This window comes from Ursus americanus, chromosome 22 (assembly GCF_024610735.1).
Source record: "Ursus americanus isolate L20-20 chromosome 22, mUrsAme1.1.p, whole genome shotgun sequence".
Classification (NCBI taxonomy): Eukaryota; Metazoa; Chordata; class Mammalia; order Carnivora; family Ursidae; genus Ursus; species Ursus americanus.
This window is the reverse complement of record NC_142148.1, coordinates 15220953-15241997: the sequence shown is the minus strand read 5'-3', so window position 1 is coordinate 15241997 and position 21045 is coordinate 15220953. Positions and strand designations below refer to the sequence as shown.

Sequence of the window (21045 nt, the reverse complement as noted above, 5' to 3'; positions counted from 1 at the left end):
AAATACTACCTGTCATTTGCTCCTGACTGGCATAGCCTAGCTGAAGCCACAGGCATTCAGAAGGAACAGGAGTGATGATGATGGCAAGTCCTGTGGCATATTTGGTTCTGTTTAAAATCCTTTTCTTCCTAAAATACAGGAGCTCTAGAAAGGTTCTCTGTCATTAAGGCCACACTATTCTGGGGAAGTAGGCAAATAATGTGTGCTAGATTCATATATTTTTCTTTAAGACCCAAACTAAGACTTTCTCTATGAATACGCTGTATTTTATAGAATATATGTATATGATAAAAACAAAAATTATGTGTGTACATAGACACACATATGATTTTTCTTTTTTTAATTTTCGATAGCACATGTACTATATACTCATGTAAACCATCAGTGTTACAGAAGTATATGCAATGGAATGTCAGAGTCCTTCGTGATTCTACCTTCTAGATGTAACTATTGTGTAGTTCAGTGTGTATTGAGATTTTTCTTTCACTATCCATATAACAATATTTATTATTGTTTGCTGTTTTGTCATGTATATATAATATACACAATAATATAATTATATATATAATTTTGCAACCTAATTTTCTCATTACAGTAAATCTTGTACATTTTTCCATGCCAGAAAAATGTATCTATCTCCTTTTTAAAAAATATACGGAGGGGGCGCCTGGGTAGCACAGTCGTTAAGTGTCTGCCTTCAGCTCAGGGCATGATACCTGGCGTTCCGGGATCGAGTCCCACATCGGGCTCCTCAGCTGGGAGCCTGCTTCTTCCTCTCCCTCTCCCCTGCTGTGTTCCCTCTCTCGCTGGCTGTCTCTCTGTCACATAAATAAATCAAATCTTTAAAAAAATAAAAATAAAAAAAATAAAAAATATATGGTAGATGGGATGCCTGGGTGGCTCAGTGGGTCTAACTCTTGATTTCAGCTTAGGTCCTGAGATCAGGGTTGTGGGATCGAGCCCTACATTGGATCTCATGCTCAGGAGGGAGTCTGCTTGAGGTTCTCTCTCTCTCCCTCCCTTTGCCTCTGCTCCTCTCCCCCGGCTTGCATGTGCATTCTCTCTCTAAAATAAATAAATGAATCTTTTTTAAAAAGTAAGAGAGAGTGCATGTGCAATCAGGGGTGGGGCGGTGGGGAGGGGCAGTAAGGGAGGGAGAGAAGCAGACTCCCTGCCAAGCGGGGAGCGAGATGCAGGGCTTGATCCCCAGAGCCTGAGATCATGACTTGAGCCAAAATCAAGAGCCGGATGCTTAACCATCTGAGCCACCCAGGCACCCCTAAATAAATCTTTAAAAAAATATGGTGGATATTTATTTTATTTAATTTACCCCCTTTAGATGGGCATTTGAGTTGTTTCCTTTGTTTTTTTCCTGCCTCTCCTCCAAATATTTCTCCAATACTTGTGCATACATCCTAGGGTACCTGTGTATAGGACACAGTTCTAGCAAAAGATTTGGATCAAAGGATATGGACATTTAGGTTTATAAATATTGCCAGATCGCCCACAAAAATTTGTACCAATTTATACTCTAGTAACTATATCAGTGCCTGACTTTCTGTGCTGTTATTAGCACTAGTTGTTATTAACCTTTCAAATTTTTGTCAACCTCATTTTGGTGTTTGTTATTTTTTGTGGGTTTTTTAATGTGTGTGTTTTAAGAATCGAGAATCTTTTATGTTTCTAGGTCATTTGAATTTCTTTTGTGACCTGCTCAATCATGTCTTGAGTATGGTTTTTGTATGTATCTCAAGTATAAGATGTTTCTTATTGTTGGAAAAGTCTCTTTTTCTCAATGGTTTTAATACTTAGTGTTGATCTCTACCCTTCTCTGTTTTAGGATACCATGGCCAAAAGGAACACAGTGATAGGAACACCATTTTGGATGGCTCCAGAAGTGATTCAGGAAATTGGATACAACTGTGTGGCAGACATCTGGTCGTTGGGAATAACTGCCATAGAAATGGCTGAGGGAAAGCCGCCATATGCCGATATCCATCCAATGAGGGTAAGGAAACCAGAAGGGTGGTTAGCTCCTGGTCATCATTAGAAAGTTGGTGACTTACTTGATTTAGGTACCGAACAGTAAACGAATCAATTGTATATAATTGATAAGTGTCAGTCTAGACTCCACTAGTGGTAGTCATTAATCAGTTCAAGTGTGATCCACCACCTCCTTTCCAGAGATTGTGTACAGGACATGGGTCACAGAAATGCTTGGTTTGGCTTGTGCAAGGCATATTTTTTAATAGTTTAGATGCTCACATTTTAACATAACATTAACTGGAGCTGAGTGGTGGTCCCCTCCTTTATACAGGGCACAGGCTTTCCACTTTATCAGTTTCCAAGATTCCCTAATCACCAAGTATCCCTTGTCACTTACCACAGTGTTTTCTCTACTGTTTTTCTCATGGTAGTATTAAGAGGAAAGCAAACTATTTATTTGAACCCGTCACTAACACCCAGCCCGATTTGTTTGTTATCTTTTTCCTGCCTTGCCCTCAGAGGCATTTACACTGGTAAGTTCTGCTTTGTAGATCCCCAGACTCTCCTCGTCTGGAGGCTCTGTACTTTGCAGCCTTCAGGGATTTCTAGAATAGTAAGGGCCCAGAGGTCCAGTCTCCACCAAAGCTGTCAGTGTGACACCCTAAGGGGTCTGTAAGCTGTACCCACCCCAGATCCCTCATCACAGCACTGTTAAAAAGCCTCGACCCTGCCTTCCTCAGTGGCTCCATAGTCCTCCAAACCTCTCAACCCAGCTCCTCCTCTTCTCTGATTAATTAGTTCTATTAAAAGACTTAACAATTTTTTAAAAAGTGTTCATGTGCTCAAAGATAAGCTCCCCTCTTTTTTGGGAGCAGAAGTGGGGAAGGGTGAGAGTATTTACTAATAGATTTAAAAAATATAATTTAAGCTGCTTATTAGAGGTTTTTTTAAATTTTAATTCTGCCTCTTTTTTTATTGGAGAGTAAATAATGGTTTTAATTTTTTGAAATAGTAGAATTTAACTGCAGTGTGGTGTTCTGTTTTGTTTTGTTTTTTCAAATACGTTAAACTGGTTTGGCCTGGACATTAACGAATCTCTTGTGATTTGAGGGACTTTCAGGTTTGTGATCTCCTTGCAGTCACTGGTCACATCTAGTGGCAATGGTGACTTTAATGGGGGAGGGACATCTGGCAAGTATGGGGCTGAGATGATCTTCAGGCTATTGATGCTCTCAGTCTTGCCTTTTCACTTTGAAAGGCAGTGTATTGTGGTTAGCAAAAACTAAAATAAACTTGCTAGATATTGTGAGGGTGAGGGGACAAGAATACATGTGAAAGAGAGAGAGAACCGTGTCAACTTCTCTAATTGTCATACTTCCTACTTTGAGACACTTAGACTTTTGTTGGCATTTGGATGGGCTTCTCAGTGGATAAGAGGAAAATAACTTTTTTTAAACTTCGAAGGTATCTATCTCTAGTCATATTTTTATTAGTGCATCACTTTTATTTTACCCCCCAAAATTTTTTTTAACTAGGCGATCTTCATGATTCCCACCAACCCTCCCCCCACATTTCGAAAGCCAGAACTGTGGTCCGATAACTTCATGGATTTTGTGAAGCAGTGTCTTGTAAAAAGCCCTGAGCAGAGAGCCACAGCCACTCAACTCCTACAGGTATGACTGTCCCTCTGTTTCATTCACATACTGGCCGAAAGATGCTGCCAGCCCACCTGCATGGAGACAGTAAAGAAGTAGAACACATTCCCTGCCTCTAGGGAGCTTTGAATCTGAGTAGAAAAGAATGTTAAATCATTGAACAAGACAAAATGCAAGAAAATGGAGGTCTCTGTGGGATCAGAGACTGGCAACTGACATTTAGTGAGCCCTGCTCTGTGCTGGGTGCCATTCAATCATCACAGGGGCCCTGGGAGGGATGGGTATTATTTCAGTTGTATCGGTGAAAAAATGGAAGCTTAGAAAGGTTAACTCATTTAGAGTCACTCAGCTGAGAAACAGCAGAGCTGAGACTAGAACCTAGGTCTTCTTGGTTCCAAAGCAGGAGTGCCCACAGTTTTGACGAGGAACTAAGATTATTGGTAGGTGCTCTTGTCGCTCACGATGGGAGGAGGCCACTTTGGGCTGGTGGTACCAAGACCATTCTCCCCGAGCAGGTAACCTCGGTGCATGGGCCTGGAAGGATGTGAGGGATTTGCAGGCAGTCTGCTCAGTGGTTGGGAGGTGGCATTCAGAAGCCACACTGCTCAGGTTTGAATCCTGGCTCTCTGTTTACTAGCTTTGTGACCTTGGGCAAATAACATAACTTCTCTGTTGCTTTAGTTCTCTTATCTGTAAAATGGAGACCAAGTATCTGCCTCACATGTCGTGAAGATTAAGTGATATCGTATGTGTAACTTTAAATAATGTTTCACACTTATTGAAAGTAGTATGTTGTGGGGCGCCTGGGTGGCACAGCGGTTAAGCGTGTGCCTTTGGCTCAGGGCATGATCCCGGCGTTATGGGATCGAGCCCCACATCAGGCTCCTCTGCTATGAGCCTGCTTCTTCCTCTCCCACTCCCCCTGCTTGTGTTCCCTCTCTCGCTGGCTGTCTCTGTCTCTGTCTCTGTCAAATAAATAAATAAAATCTTTAAAAAAAAAAAAAAAAGAAGTATGTTGTGGATTTGACAAATCCACAGTTGTTACTGGGCTAGGCAATGGTTTTCAGCCGTGTCAGACCTAGTGCCCCTCCTTTTAAACAATATGTATGTTTCTAATATTCTCACTGCTCTTCTGGATTGAAATTCGTAGATAATAAAATCTGTTTATGCCCATAATTTAAAAAGAGTATAATGTGTATGATATAATGATGGCATAAAGATTTATAAAAAAAATGTGTGTCAGTATAGAGATAGGCTTCAGCTTGGCTCAACACGCAGACATAGCGAGGTAGTTACATACCTGTACCTAGAGCCATAAATGAGTTTAGAGGTAAGAGCAATAAGAACAGAAACCATTCCATTGAAGCAATACAGGAGAGTGAATGGGTGGACACTAGCGTAACAATGATGTTAAATAATAACAGACCAGGCTCATTTGTATGTGATAAGAGGAGGGAAATGATCTTACAGATTTTCCAAGTGGAGAGAAGAGAGAACAAGGAAAAGACGATATTCTTGCAAATGAGCTGGGTCTTATTTCTAAGTGTATTGACAGATTCTTTTCCTGCCAGGAGGGGGTATTGATGAAGTTTTATGGAAAAGAAGTCTCTTTTGCAGTCCCACCACATGCTGAGGCATACTTCCAATCTCTTGAATACTTACAAAGACCTTAGAGACCATATCCTCTGGTGGGTGCTGGGGAATAGAGAACAGGTTGCAAAGAGAAACACTGGGAGGACAATGTCAGAATAAGTTGGGAAGACCCAAAAAGAATTTCCATATGTAACTTTCACAGTGTGGATTTCTTACTGTACTGCCAACACAAATAACCAAAATGTATGGTGGGATTAATATTAAAAAATTCAAGCATTTTTTGTAAATGAAATTCCACACTATCCCTGTGTTTCAAGTGTCTTTGCTGATTGTTATTGGTGTTTATGTCTCTTACATATTTGTGACCAGGTTTAGTATTTCTGTGATAACTATGCTTTTTTACCAAAATCCTTTTTTTACTTAAATTAGTAGCTGGAAATGCCAGGTAACACGTTGTATAGGAAGAATAAGCAGGATGAGTACATTATTCAGTGATATTTAAACAATGTCTTTATGACATTTAAGCATTACCCTCCAAAATCAATCTTCTAAATCACTGGACTTTTTGCTTAAGTCTTAAAAAAAATTTGGAGGATTATTTACTCAAGTGTATATATCCTCTGTGACATTTGAACGATGTGCAGAATGTGCCACGGTTCATGGTTGTGCAGGACCGTTCCACACTTCGAAGGCTTGTGGGTGTCCCTGCCTCCCCTCACATGCCCTCTGTGTTCTCCAAACACTGTGACAACCACGAGCTCCCAGCATGTTTAGAAAACTTCCTCTAGGGGGCGGTACCACCCCGTTGAGAATCTCAAGATTTGGCAGAGAGGAACAGAGGAGACTTCTGCAGCCAGGCTGAAAAAGATGGGCGAACCCTGAATGTGCGTCTGGTCAGAGTTATAAAATGAGTGTGGTTTCACAACTCTCACCCAAAACAGGAAGAGAAAGATGAGGTTCGTGGATTGAGCAGATATTATCAGGTACCTCCCGGGTGCCAGGCACTGTGTGGGCACCGGTGCCATCGAAACCATCTCCAATGTTGTCTGCTTTCTCATTGAAGCACCCATTTGTCAAGAGTGCCAAGGGAGTGTCGATACTGCGGGACTTAATTAACGAGGCCATGGATGTGAAGCTGAAACGCCAGGAAGCCCAGCAGCGGGAGGTGGACCAGGACGACGAGGAGAACTCCGTAAGTGTCAGACCTTGCTGTGGGCCTCACGCATTCATGCGAGTTATTGCGTGATTGTCAGGTTGGGTGACATGAGTGGGGGATAGCAGAGCGGCCTGGAGCTGGAGACGCCTCTTGCGTGATTACGTCCTGTCCTGGACACTGCTAAGGGCTTGCTGAGGCTCTGTTCTTCTCACAGTGCTTCTAAGACAATTGCAAATTTTACTCTGTGGCCCCTCAAATTCACCTTTTTTCTCAATTTTTTTATTCAGAAAAGCGAATGCTCAGGTCTGAGACTTGGTTTTTCATGCCCTTTTGAGGAATCAAGGATTCATGCTAAAATGTAGAATTTTACACTCACAAACTCTCTCACAAGCCTGAGATTCCAAGGGTGTGCACCTCAGCTCCTTAGATCTATGTTGTAAAACTCTTTTTTAAAAATACTTATTTAAGTAATCTCTACACCCAACGTGGGGCTCAAACTCACAACCCCGAGATCAAGAGTCACAGGCTTCTCTGACTGAGCCAGCCAGGTGCCCCTCTGTTATAAAACTTATGAAGGAGAGAGGAAGGGGAAAGGGAGACGGTCCTCCTGGGTTAGATATGCTGCTCTTGCCTGGCTGACTTTGTGATCTTCTGTGGTTAAGACTGCTGTTAGTTCTAAGGGGTGTGGGTCTAGAACCCCAGTCAGTGTCAAATCCAGAAATGCTTGCACTGAGATGAATAATAGTAATTCCAAAGACTCAGACCTTTCGATCTAGTCAGGCCCGATTTGAAGTTTGGTCCCCTCACAGGAGGAGGATGAGATGGACTCCGGCACGATGGTTCGAGCAGCGGGTGATGAGATGGGCACTGTCCGGGTAGCCAGCACCGTGAGTGATGGAGCCAGCACTATGATCGAGCACGGGGACACATTGCCGTCACAGCTGGGCACCATGGTGATCAACGCGGAGGATGAGGAAGAGGAAGGGACCATGAAAAGTAAGGCTCTGCTTAAATATACTCCCTCCTCTGACAACCCCCACGCATCCAGGGAAAACCGGCTTTCATAGTCCACATGGGCTCAGGCTGGAGTCATTTTCTGGTTGTGCAGGGGTGGGGGGTGTGGGAGGGGAGAGCTGACCTGAGACGGCAGAGGCAAGAAAGTGTCAGCAATGAGGAAGGACCTTCTTTTGAACCAGAGTGGCCACCTTTCATCGAATGTCGTCATTTCCCCTCCTTTTCTTTGATCTGTGGAGGCAAGCACAGGTATTGTTTTGATGCATAATTCAATGTGTGATGAGATTCTGAGCTATTTACTGTAGATATCTTCAGTCTGTGTTCTGTTTTCTGACAGTCAGTAGTCAGGATGACTGTACAGCTTTGAAAGTCCTATCAGATCCCTTCTAGTTGAATCTCTGCTTCGCTTCTTATCCTGCTCATCCTTTTTGCCCTGTGTCTGCAGCCTGACACTGGGGCTCAGCTCCCATCTCAGGCTGCTGTCCTCTCCTATGATCTTCTGTTGTTTCCCTTCCCTTACTCTGTGCATGAAAGGCCAACTCACAGAGGAAAGGAATTTGGGATACAAATGATAATTGAGTTCTGGATGCACATTGTAGCCAGAGCCTCGTGTAGGCTTAAGTCTTTATGATCTGTTCATTATCTTTTTTTTTTTTCCTTTTTAAAGTTTAAAGGTCCTTCCTTTAAACCAGAGAGCGACAGACTGTGGTTCACAGGCCAAATCCGGCCCGCCACTTGGTTTTGGCAATAAAGTTTTATCGGAACATAGCCATGTGCATTCATTTACATATTGTCTGTGATTGCTTTTGCGCCACAGAGGCAAAGTGAGCGGTTGTGACAGAGTCCGTATGGCCCCCAAAGCCTGAAATGTTTGTTCTCTGGGTCTTTACAGACAGAAAAAGTTCTCTAAGCCCTGCTCTAGACCCTCTGCTTTGTGATGAATTCATTCCATGAATTTTTTTTTTTTAAAGATTTTATTTATTTATTTCACAGAGAGAGACAGCCAGCGAGAGAGGGAACACAAGCAGGGGAAGTGGGAGAGGAAGAAGCAGGCTCCTAGCGGAGAAGCCTGATGTGGGGCTCGATCCCAGAACGCCGGGATCACGCCCTGAGCCGAAGGCAGACGCTTAACGACTGCGCCACCCAGGCGCCCCATTCCATGAATTTTTTTTTCAGTGCTGTTTCCCAGGGACTTTGCCAGGTGCTGAAGAAAGAGTCCTTGCCCCAAAGGAACTCATTGTCTTGTGCGGCGGGCAGACCGTTAGCTACACTTCAGTGTGTGAAACAAGTTCTAAAATAGAGGTAGTCTAGGGGCTTGTCAAAGCAGAGTGCAAGAGCATTCAATCTGCATTGGGGATTACTGAAGAATTCCTGCAGGAAAAGGCAGGAAGGTTGGCAATGAGTAGGGCGGGTGGAGGTGTTCCAGCAGAGGGAGCAATGTACCCAGAGTCCCAGCGGCTAAGAGAACGGTAGATCAGTGCAAGGGGACTGCAGCTGGTTTCTCATGACTGGAGTGAGCAGGTCTAGGCCAGGGGCCCCAGGCAGCCCCCTCTGCTTTTCACCTTTCAGGTCTGTGTGTTTATAATCAACCCTTTGTTTATGAAGAGAAAAGCTTTTCTTTTTTCTTTTCTTTCTTCTCGTTGGGGGCCAAGGCTCATCATCTGTGTTTGGATTCTGGTCAGAAGGATACAGGTGATGGAAGAGTAGAAGTACTGTTGATGGATGCATAAATTGGTATAACTTTTTTGGAAGGTAGTATGCATCAAGAGTTTAAAAGGTTCAAACCTTGGACCCAGTACATTCCACTTCTAGGAATCAGGTCCAAGAAAATAATTGAAAACTGAGACAAATTATATTCAAGAATTTTTCCAAACGTCGTATTTATAATTGTAAAAAAAAAAAATCTGGATTAATTTAAATGTTTACTAGCAGATGGTTGGTCAAATAAATTATGATACAACCATAAGAGGGACTATTATGCATACAAAAACATTAAAAATCCTGTTTTGGGGGAATACTTAGTGAGTTAGGCAAATACTTAAGTGAAAAAAGAAGGAAGCAAAATTATAGCATACTCTGGTTTTACAAAAGTAAGAAGATAAATTATAATGCATTAATGTGCATAGAGAAAAAAGACTGAAAAAATAAACCCCAAAAAGGCTAGAGGTAAATAAATCATTTATTGAAAGTAGTTATTAGTAGTAGGATTATATATATTTTATTTTATTTTATTTTTTAAAGATTTTATTTATTAATTTCACAGAGAGAGAGAGAGCACAAGCATGAAGGGGGGACCTTAAAAATGGAAATTTGTAAGAGTTTATAAAAACACTGTCACCCACTAGTCCCTTTAAATTCTTATCTCATTCAGTGTTGTTAGGTATGTTTCATAGTTTCATCCCCTACACTCCAGATCGAAGCACCCTAGAAATGTGTTTGGTGTTACATAAATTATCAAGTGAGTGCTGTGTACTAAATTTAGTTGTTTTTTTTTTTTTTTTTTAAGTAGCCAGTGCGATTTGTTAGGAAGGTTTGTTTTGCAGTAAGGAGAGGTGCTGACCTCTAGTCTGTTCATTGACTCTGAGGGCTTTATCTTCTACTTGTTTTAAGGGCTTTTTTTTTTTTAAGATTTTATTTATTTATTTGACAGAGATAGAGACAGCCAGCGAGAGAGGGAACACAAGCAGGGGGAGCGGGAGAGGAAGAAGCAGGCCCCCAGCGGAGGAGCCTGATATGGGGCTCGATCCCATAACGCCGGGATCACGCCCTGAGCCGAAGGCAGACGCTTAACCGCTGTGCCACCCAGGCGCCCCTGTTTTAAGGGCTTTAATCATACAGATGATTCTAATCACCGTGTAGTGTAACGAGGCCGGCCCGTAACATCTGTTGTGCATGCACATGTTATGGAAAATCTGCCCTTTTTTTATTTAAAGAATTAATTTTGTTCCAAATGTAATTTTCCAAATGTATTTAAAGTACTAATGAATTCAGTGGGTTGTTTGTTCAGTGTCTGAGCTTGGAGAGTTTAGCGTGTCTAATGAGAAACATGCATCTTTTATTATAGACATGATGAAAAACTGCTTAAAATCCTCAGCAATCACAGCGGAGTGACATTAAATAAACCCAGTTCACCAGTCATCTGCTACAGGTCTTTTAATTCAGTTTTTGGACTACAGGTTTGACAGATCTGCCACTTATTTTGAGATCTTTACCACTTACTGTTTTAGTAGTTATTTAAACTTTTCATCATGGGAAATTAAAACGTACGTAATTGCACAGAATAATATCATGAGTGACCTCAGTGGACCTGTCACCCAGTTTCAAACCTGATTAACTCACTGTCCATCAGATTTCAGCCTCGCTCAAAGAAAATAAACTCAGTTAATTTAAAGCACATCTCAGACATCATACCATTTCTTCAGAATTCATTTTAAACATTTAAAGGAGGCTATTTGACTAAGCTTGGCTCAGATGCTATCTCTCTGTGTTGTTTTGGAGAAGTCACTTTCCTTGTACGGGCCTCTGTGCCTTAATCAGTAAAATTAAAGAATTATTAAACTTATGTACTTTCCTTTTCCCTTACAGCTCAAATAGTCCACATGTTTATAAAGATTGTATAACTCAGGACTAATAGAGAACTGAAGTTTCTAGAAGTTGAAATCTGTGAAAATAAGTAGGCATTCATCTAGTGTCGTCTTTGACTTGTGAAATGTTTAATCCTCGAAAATTAAAATTACAACTGTTACCCTCAATAAACTCAACAAAAAAAGACCTATCCCTATAGTTGTTTGCGTTAGTTTCAGAGAACCTCATTTTAGTTTCTTATTTTAAAGAAACTGTAACAAGAAAATTGGAAGGCTCACATACATAATTTGTGGAGGACATCTAGGTTAGAAACTTATATGAAATTTTTGATAATGCTTTTTAACAATCGACTATATTTTACAGATCTTTCTAGAAGTTTATTCCTTGTCTTTGAAAAGTTAGATATTTCATTTGCTCCTATTCTCATTTACTATATTAAAAATTACTATACCAATAGTATTATAGTAATATGAATGAACTGTTGAAAAAGAAAGTAGTTTACCCTCTCACTCCAATAAATTTTGCCTATTTTTTTTGAAGATTTTATTTTTGCGAGAGAGAGCACATGCGTGAGCACGAGCAGGGGGGAAGGGCAGAGGGAGAAGCAGACTCCCTGCTGAGCAGGGAGCCTGATGCGGGACTTGATCCCAGGACCCTGGGATCATGACCCGAGCCAAAGGCAGACGCTTAACTGACTGAGCCACCCAGGCGCCCAAATAATGCCTGTTTTTGACCATGTGCCTATATGATTCCTATACAGTAATAATTTGCCTAGATATTCTGTTTTCTGATTATTTTCCACTTAATAAGTGTATGCATTTTCCATGTTGCTGCAAAGCCCCTTTTTATATTTATCACACTTAACAGTGTTTTTTAATCATTTATCTGTTGCTGGACATTTTGGTTGTTCCTAATTTTTCACTATCATAAATAACTCTGCAGGGAACATCTTACGTATAAATGTTGCTTCTTTTTAGTATTTCCTAGGCATAGTTTTCAGAAGTATTTGAATGGTTTCCTGTGTATTTGTCACATTATGATTCTGCCGTATTGTCCTCTGAAGCTTGTACCACTTTACAATCCACGAGGGTAATAGCAGCTATCAGAGCCTTGGTATCTCCCTTTATACCCACTTCTCCATTTTATTTCCCATGTTTTAAAAAGTCTCTGTGCCACTCTCTGGGTGTTTTCTCTGGATTTATCTTCTAACTCTGTCATTGCTTTTTGAGCCATATTGAATCAACGGTTTGCCCCAGACATTGAGTTTATTTTGTGGAAAAATTTTTTGCTTCCTAGAAGTTTTTATTTTTTTTCTTTAAGATTTTATTTATTTGAGAGAGAGAACAAGCACAAGCAGGGGAGGGGCAAAGGGAGAAGCAGAGTCCCCACTGAGCAGGGAGCCTGACTTGGGGCTCGATTCCAGAACCCTGGGATCATGACCTGAGTTGAAGGCAGACGCTTAACTGACTGAGCCACCCCACTGCCTAGAAGTTTTAATTAGTTATTTTTAAATCCGATTTTTCTTCTTTTGTAATGTTCTAGTCTTGTCTTACAAATGTTATTCCTTTATCTCTTTGAATATTATAAATGTCTTTATTTTAAGGTATTTTTTTAAATTAATTTTTTTTGAGAGATAGGGAGTGCGAGCATGAGCAAGGGGTGGGAGAGAGAGAATCCCAAGAAGGCTCCACGCTCAGTTCAGCAAGCCCTGCCCCCCCCCCCCCCCACCATGTGGGGCTCGATCCACAACCTCGAGATCATGACCTGAGCCGAAACCAAGAGTTGGACACTTAACCGACTAAGCCACCTAGGTGCTCATAAGGTATTTTTTAGATCAGTCTTTTCTCTTGAGTTTTTTGGGTCTAATTTGTGCTGTTTATTGTATCTGCTATCTCTCATGCTGTTAGATTTTTTTGTGTGATTTTTGTTTGTGGGCTTATCTTCAGTGGGAAGTATCTTCTTTGGAGGTCTCTTATGTTTCTTGAGTTGCATAGGTATCCTTGTGGGGCCGTAAGGGGTATTTCATTCCAGTGGAATCTTAGATTAGTTCTCATTTCTGTAGTGTGCTTGTGGTACAGCCAAAGGAATTACATTTCTAGAAGTTGACTCTTTCCACCCTTCACATGGGCAGAAGCCATTCCTAAGCCATGTCCTTGAGGTTGTGGATAGAGTTTGTCCTGGCTTCTATCTTTGTGCTGGGAAGTGACTTCTAGCTTCCTTTTTATAAACATGTCTTGGCTCCTGTCTTTATCCCAGTTCCTGTTCCCACATCAGGCTTAAAACTAGTCTCTATGGTTTGGTTTTCCCAGTGGGCCATTCACTTCAGCGCTGTGGGTTCCTTTGTTGCTTTTGCCATTTGCAGAGTTTCCTGTTCTAGTTTTGAGCACTACAATGTTTCTGTTTTGTTAAGCCTTGAATTTTTGTGTGTTTAGAGCAGGAGGGGGGCCTCCAGTGCTTCCACTCATTCAGTCCTTGAGCTGTCTATAGTGAGGATGTGTCTATACTTTCCGTACCAGGGAAGACTTGATAGATTGCTATTTGCTCATGGTCACATGGCTAGTAAGTGCCAGTGCTGGTAATCTGAAGTCTGGAGTCAGTGCTCCTTTCATTCTACTGAACTTCGAGTTTGTTTTGGAAGTCCACGCTTACATTAATGGGCATTAGATCTAATATAGAACTCAAAATTCATGATTCAGATGGGTGCTAGCTTCTGAGGAGATTCCAGAGATATCTTTTCCCTTTTTCTAGAACCAACTACGTATTATATATAAATTATTTGTTTACTCAGGAGGATAGGCATTATAACTGTTATTAATAATCATTAATGATTAGGCCCTTAATATATATCAGGCATTGTGTTTAATCCTTTGCAGGCATTTCCCATATTAATCATTACTTCCATGCTGTGTGGTGAATACAGCCACCTCCCATTTTATAGCAGCAGAAACGAAATTGCAAAGAGATTAGGTAACTTGCTCGTGATCACATAGTGAGTAATAGAAGAGCTGAGGCTTCCAGCCAGATATGTTTGATTTCAAAACTTATTATGTTATATTCCACTTCGGCAGAGCCTCTTTATTAAGTGGTCGAGGCTTATGTTCCAGATCACACGTTGGTGAGCCTCAGCCTGCAGTAATGTACCTCTCCTTGCTGGTTGTTTGAATAACCAGTCACTCCACAAGTTTCCCCAGGAGTTCCAGAAGCAAAGGACAGATGGTTCTCCAAGGGGGCCTGCCTCTGGCGATAGGCTTAATGGTGTGTTCCGTCTGAGGGAGTATGTTTTGGTTGTGTATATCTGAACCTACAGTAAAGAATCCAGTTGCAGCTGGAGGGAGGGGATCAGAGTGGGGTGAGATCCGCCTGTCTTACAGGAGACCTCAGGAACATCTGTAGGAACCGTGGAAAACCATGGCCTGTACTACTTTGAAAACTTGTGTTTGGATAAAATACCATTTTGGGGATTTTGGAAGATTTCTTCTATTTGTGTATATAAGGTTTTTTTTGTTTTCTTTTGTTTTAAGATTTTATTTATTTGAGAGAGAGAGAGACAGAGACAGCGACAGAGAGCGCAAGCAGGGAGGAGAGGGAGAAGCAGGCTCCCTGGCAAGCAGGGAGCCTGATGTGGGGCTCAATCCCAGGACCCTGGGATCACAACCTGAGCCAAAGGCAGATGCTTAACCGACTGAGCCACCCAGGCGCCCCTGTGTGTTTTGTTTTGTTTTTTTTTTTGGTAAGGGCTGTAGAAGAACTTTGCCCCAAGATCTGAAGTGACAGGAGAGGTTGTTCTAGGTCAGTGTTAGGATTGTTGTGCTTTCTCTGGACCAGCAGAGGGAGCTCTGTAACAGATCATGGTTAGAAAGGTGTGTGCCCCCCCCCCCCCCCCCCCCGCCAACCCCCAACTGCGTTCACAAATCCCCTTTCTGTGGTAGGCCTTATTCTCCATCAAGACTGTCGTTTATTTATTTTAAAATCTATTTTAAGTAAGCGCAGCAACACTAGGACAGTGTCTTTATTTTATTTAGGTAGGAAATTGGATACCTCATACTTGGCGAAGTTCAAATAAGACTGAAGTCTGCCAAAACATCTCAAAATAGTTTAAACTTTTCCTCTCTCTTCCCGGATTTCTCAGTAGACCTTCACCAGAACTGATGGTTTCTTTCTGCAGCACGGTACTGTGGATGTAGTTTTGCAACCATCATCAGCTAAAATGGCTAACCAAGGAATTAATGAAATTTTTAAAACAAAACTTAAAATTCTGGTGCAGAGCTGACTTGGGTAATGTTACTTACATATCGAGGAAAATCTTAATAATGGCAGCCTCTAATTTTCACCTAATCTGTTTCCACATTGACTATACAGAAGTCAATCTTACTTCTTTCTTTTGATCCTTATATATTTTTCTTTCTTACCAAGACCTCCAGCACAGTGTTGAATAGTAGAGGTGGTAGTGGGCATTCTTGTTTAAAAGGCTTAAGTCCATGGCATCAATCTTTCAGTCTTCCGGGGACACCTAGGTGGCTCAGTTGGTTAAGCGTCTGCCTAAGGCTCAGGTCATGATCCCAGGGTCCTGGGATCGAGTCCCACATTGGGCTCCTTGCTCCGTCGGGAGCCTGCTTCTCCCTCTCCCTTTGCCCTTCCCCCTGCTTGTGCGCGCACGCGTGTGCTCTCTCTTTCTGTCAAAATAAATAAAATCTTAAAAAAAAATTCTTTCCGTCTTCCAGTTGCCTAAGTTCTGACTTAAGCCTTTCAAATTAGACTCTGTGAAAGGGAGTAAGTGGGTGATTTCTATTTAAAACTTGCACACATTGAGAAATTTCCAATTTTTATTCTAGAGCAATGGCCACATTCATCTCTTAGAAATAGAATTTTAAAGCATGTGGCCTACTTAGGTTAGGACAACTCAAGAGCACGGTTTGGGCAAATTCCTGTGATAGTATTATGTGGTGAAAACACTGCATATTTGTAGTCCCCCAGAAATTCCTAAGTCTCATGAAGGCCCCATTGTTGCCATAAGTTTCCTTACGTCAAAACCAAAGCCCAGGCTCTTGTTGAAATGATTGTATTTCAGCACCATCCATCAGATGCTAATTACAGAGCTGCAGAAGATGGAAATTCTTGACTCAAAGCCTATTTTCTTGACACCTGCATTTGTTTGGAGGGGATTGTTAAAACGTTGCCTCCCTTGTGTGTTCCCTATTTCATTCTCCCTGACTCTGGTGAGAGCATTTGGTGAGGATGGTAAATAGGACATAAAGCACTGCACGTACTTTAACACCTCTGTTACCACAATAGCCATATCCAATTTCTGATCCCTTCAGGATATTTAAAACTATTGTTGGAGAATATCAAGTGTCCGTGTGTGTCTTTGCCACTCACAGCAGTGTCTGAGTTTCACATGCATTGGTATAGTTTTACATATCAAAGCTAAAACTGAAAACATTTCGTTTTGTTAGAAATGTATCTCTTAGTAAGGGTAGGAGAAAGAAAAAGCCCTCGTGGAAAGAACATTAATTTTTGGAGTCAGTGTCTTTGCTTTGAAACTCGCTCAGAATCTTACAATAAACTTCGTTCCACCTTGGCAAGTTACTTCCTTTTCTTTGAGCCTCAGTTTCCTAGTCTGGAAAAATGGGGCATAAAAGTTCCTACTTTGTAGTGCTGTTAAGATGATATGAGATAATATGTGTAAAATACTGAGCCTGTAAATGCTTAAAAATGGTAAGTAATATACTTTCATGAGTCTTTTAATGAACGACAGTGACTTTTTAATTGGACCTAAATATTCTTTCAACCAAGGCTGCTTTGCTCATCCTAATTCCTTTTCTCCTGCTTGTTATGTTTTTCTTATGTTATCATTCTTAGTATTAATGGTGTTTCGTAAGTGCCACCTTTTTGCCTGTGCAACTGGCATAAAAATGGTTGAACTCGGGCGCCTGGGTGGCTCAGTCGGTTAAGCATCTGTCTTTGGCTCAGATCATCATCCCAGGGTCCTAGGATGGAGTCCCGCATTGGGCTCCTTGCTCAGTGGGAAGCCTGCTTCTCCCTCTGCCTGCCACTCCTCCTACTTGTTCTCTCTCTCTCTGTCAAATATATAAATAAAATCTTTAAAAAAATAAAAGAAAAAGAAAATGGTCGAACTAAAGAAAGGTTACCTGTCAGTTTTAGTAATGTTTTAAAAATGTGCTGCAATGAGAGAGAGAGTGGCTGTGTGTGTGTGTTTCACATTCCTTGGCAATAAGCTATAGGTGCTTTGAGAATCTGTTAAATAGCTCAAAATACAAGATGGCAGATTTTAAAGAAGGCCGGACTTTGGATCCACCTGAGCCTTCCTTTGTTAAGTTTCAAACTGTTATCTTAATACTGTGGCATTTATTACTGAATGGATTTTTTTTCTCTCCCCGAAAGATAATCGCTGTGGTTCACTGCATTTATCAGAAGCTTTCTGCTGGGTGGGATTTACAGTAGAAGAGCAGGCTTTTGGTCCTTAGACTTTTCTCACAATTGCACAAATAATTCAAGGTCATCCTGCTAGAGTGGAGACTAAATCCTAATTGTTTGTGCAGTTTTTCTAATTGTGTCCAGATGTTGGGCTCAATTTTATCTTTGGAAACCATTAACATTCTTGATTCTTTTGGGATGAGCCAAAAAGCACTGACACGTGGTGCCTGAAAATTCATTCGAAACACCCTGCCAGACCACATATTAGGATATGAAAGTACCAGATCTCAGTGTGACTTGGGTGAAGGGCTCAAGGCCTATATTTTTGGGAAGATAAGGTGCTCCATTGTAGTTAAATTGGTAGAAGAAGAGCCAAGAATAGCCGTGGGGGAAATGTATTTTCCAAGGGAGAGCGGTAGCACGAAAGTGATGAAGAACAGGGAGAATGAGTCCTAGAAGATACACTTTGGCTCTGATGCCTCAGAGGCAGATAAATCAGTCGTGACTGGTGAGGGGAATGTATTTCTCTGGTGCTCTGAGCTGTTCTGACCTGCGTACTCTGGTTCAGCAAAGGAATGGAGATGCATTTTGATCAACTTAAATGGCTCTACATAGAGAAAGTAGATGATTCCCTTAAGTGTCTATGCTGTAAAAAATATCCAGTTGGAATCAGTATTTGTTAATAGTAAATATCTAACACCAACCAAAAAGTATTGATTAGGTAGTCACTTGTGTCATTACTGTGTAGTGTACAAAAACCAAATGAGGCATTGGCTGCTGACCAGGAACTTATGGGTTTAAGATGACATTTGTCACTGCCGTTACCTAATATTTACAGAGTGCCTCTGTACTGGAGCTGTTCTTTGTAATTCCTTATATGTCTGGGACATTACCGTGGATGCTGCACATAGTGCTGTTTGACGTTGATATAACTTAGTTGAGAATATAGGATCTCTACATACGAAGGTAATATAACATTAGACCAAGCGCTGGGTCAGTGGTACAGACAAGTATGAAAGGTTTTGTGAGAAAGCAAGCAAGGATTGGATGTGCAGAAAGCCAGGGGGAGGCTATTTTAGTAGGTGCAAAGTCAGAAACATAAACATATATATTGAATATTCAGTTTGGCTGAAGTGGGTTTTGACCGGGTATCGAAGGACCTTGAATGCCGCACTAAGTTTCAACTTGATTCTTTTGGTCATAGGGTAATATAAAGACATTTTGATCAGAAAAGTGGTAGAACATGGTGGTTTTTTAGGAGAGTCAGTGGGATGATGTGGAGTTTGAAAAGGCCAGAAAAGGAAAGACCGATTAGGAAATGTTTGCAATAACCGAGGTATGGATCATTTTCAATTGTCAACCTTCTATATCTTTTTAGATGTGCTACCTCCATTGCTCTAGTTAGTAACCCTTGAAATTTGGATTTAGATCCGTTTGAATAGATACGCGGTGCTCACCAGACTTAAAGAAGTAAGTACCACTGCCCAGAAGTCACGTCGATTTACGTAGAGGCAGTTGCCAAAGTTGGTTAACTGGAGAGTTAGTCTAGTTGGCCTCCAGGGAATCCTATAACTTGTGATTCCAGCAGTTCTTAGTGGTTTCCAAAGAACATTCAAAGGAATATTTATGACCAGACATAGAAACTTGGATAATAACTTGTGTAATGAAATGAGTTATTATGTGGAAAGCACTTAGGTGCCCTGTAACAAAAACAAAAACCACACAAAAAACAAAGTCTAATAAAGGTTAGTTTAAAAATCAAAACAAACAACTCTCTGATAAGGCATGTTATTCCAAGCCAGAAGAAAACATTTGAGGGATTATTCAAGTTTTTTCTTCCAAATATTCATATATGAAACAGAAGAAAATGCAGGCCCTGCCTACTTCTCTAATTTTAAATAAAATTAAGGTAGAAAAGAGTTCTTACTATGGACATTGAGGACAGAGTAGTGACCATTACGGTTTACTTAGTGACAGTCTTATAAAAATGAACGTAAACATGAAAGGACATAAAGTTGAACGTCTAGCAGGTGGTCACTCCGAAGGAAAAGATTGGCTTCAGTCTTTGGTCAGGCTCTTTCCCAGTTATGACTACCCTAGCATTGTGTCTTAACTCGTATGAATCCAGAAACCAAAGTAGATTGTAGAGGAAAGAGGTTCTTCTTTTTTAAAAATTGAGTTATTGATCTATAACTCACATACCATGTAATTGACTCATTTAAAGTATACAATTCAGTGGATTTTAGTATGTTCACAGAGTTGTACACCCATCAGCACAGTCTTGGTTTTTTTAACTTTTTTTTTTTTTACATTTTATTTATTTGTCAGAGAGAGCACAAGTAGGGGAAGCGGCAGGCAGAACAGGCAGAGGGAGAAGCAGGCTCCCCACTGAGCAAGGAGTCCAACGCGGGACTCGATCCCAGGACTCTGGGATCATGACTTGAGCCGAAGGCAGCCGCTTAACTGACTGAGCCATGCAGGCGTCCCGCATCACCACAATCTAATTTTTCAAAGTGTATTTTTAAATTGAGATGTAATTCACAAAAAAGAGAGCTATAATTCACCTGTCATAAAATTCACCATTTTAAAGTAATATAGTTCTGTGGGGTTTTAGTGTATTAACAGGGTTGTATGGTCATAACCACTGTTGAATTCCAGGCATTTTCTTCACACCTCCCAAAACCCATAGTCCTGTTAGCAGTCACTTCTTGTTACCCGCCCCCCTCTCCCCAGCAACCACTCGTCTGCTTTCTGTCTCTATGGATTTGCCTATTCTGGAATCAAAATGTGGCCTTTGTGCTTAGCTTCTTCCACTTCATGTTTTCAGGGTTTATCCATGTTGCGGCATCTGTCAGGACTTCATTCCTTTTTGTGGTTCAATAATACCATTGTGTGGATAATACCCTGTTCTGCCGACACTCTAATTTTAGAGAATTCTGGTCGCCACCAGAAGAAACTCCGTATCCGTTAGCAGTGACTTGCCATCCCACCCACTCACCCCGCAGGCCTAGGCGACTCCTAATCTACTTTCTGTCTCTACAGATTTGCCTGTTCTGATTTCGTATAGAGTCATAGGATATGTAATCTTTCACGACTGGCTCTTTTCACTTAGCATAATACTTTCGGGGTTCATCCGTGTCGTAGCACGTGTGAGTACTTCATTCCTTTTCATTGTGGAATGATATTCCATTGTGTGGCTATTACCATATTTTATTTTTCCATTCTTCAGCTGATGGACATTGGGTTGTTGGGTCCTTCTGTTTTTATATAGCATTTTTCAAAGAAAAGTGAATATAGGATACAGTTGCTTATGACTTCACCCCTGGCCTGTGAGCTTAGACAGGTTGTCCATTGAGCTTGCTGTATGCTGCTTGCAAAGAAAAATGGGTCAGTCATAGTATAGGAATTCATGCATTTCCTGCACTAGATAAAAGACTCAGAGCAAGAGATGGCTGTTTGGAAAGTTTGACTTTTCTGCTCAGTCCATTCTCCCTATGGCTTCAGGTTTCTGGCCTTATCATTCAGCTGAACGTCTTCATTTCCTGGGATACATCTGAAAAAATACCCTAGCTCACATTGAAACAAAAAGCCCACCAGCCAGCCAAAGCCCTGGGGATAGCA

The 21045-nt window shown here is 41.2% G+C and overlaps 1 protein-coding gene across 3 annotated transcripts in view; it reads left to right on the top strand.

The window, feature by feature from the left end:
• Nucleotides 1-21045, top strand: part of STK4 (serine/threonine kinase 4) — an 86947-nt gene that overhangs the window by 22360 nt on the left and 43542 nt on the right. For all 3 annotated transcript variants that reach the window (XM_045804712.2, XM_045804714.2, XM_045804715.2), the window contains 4 exons: nt 1841-2008; nt 3522-3659; nt 6298-6426; nt 7200-7386. In XM_045804712.2, the coding sequence (XP_045660668.1) occupies nt 1841-2008; nt 3522-3659; nt 6298-6426; nt 7200-7386 (622 nt within the window). The remainder of the gene's footprint in view (nt 1-1840; nt 2009-3521; nt 3660-6297; nt 6427-7199; nt 7387-21045) is intronic.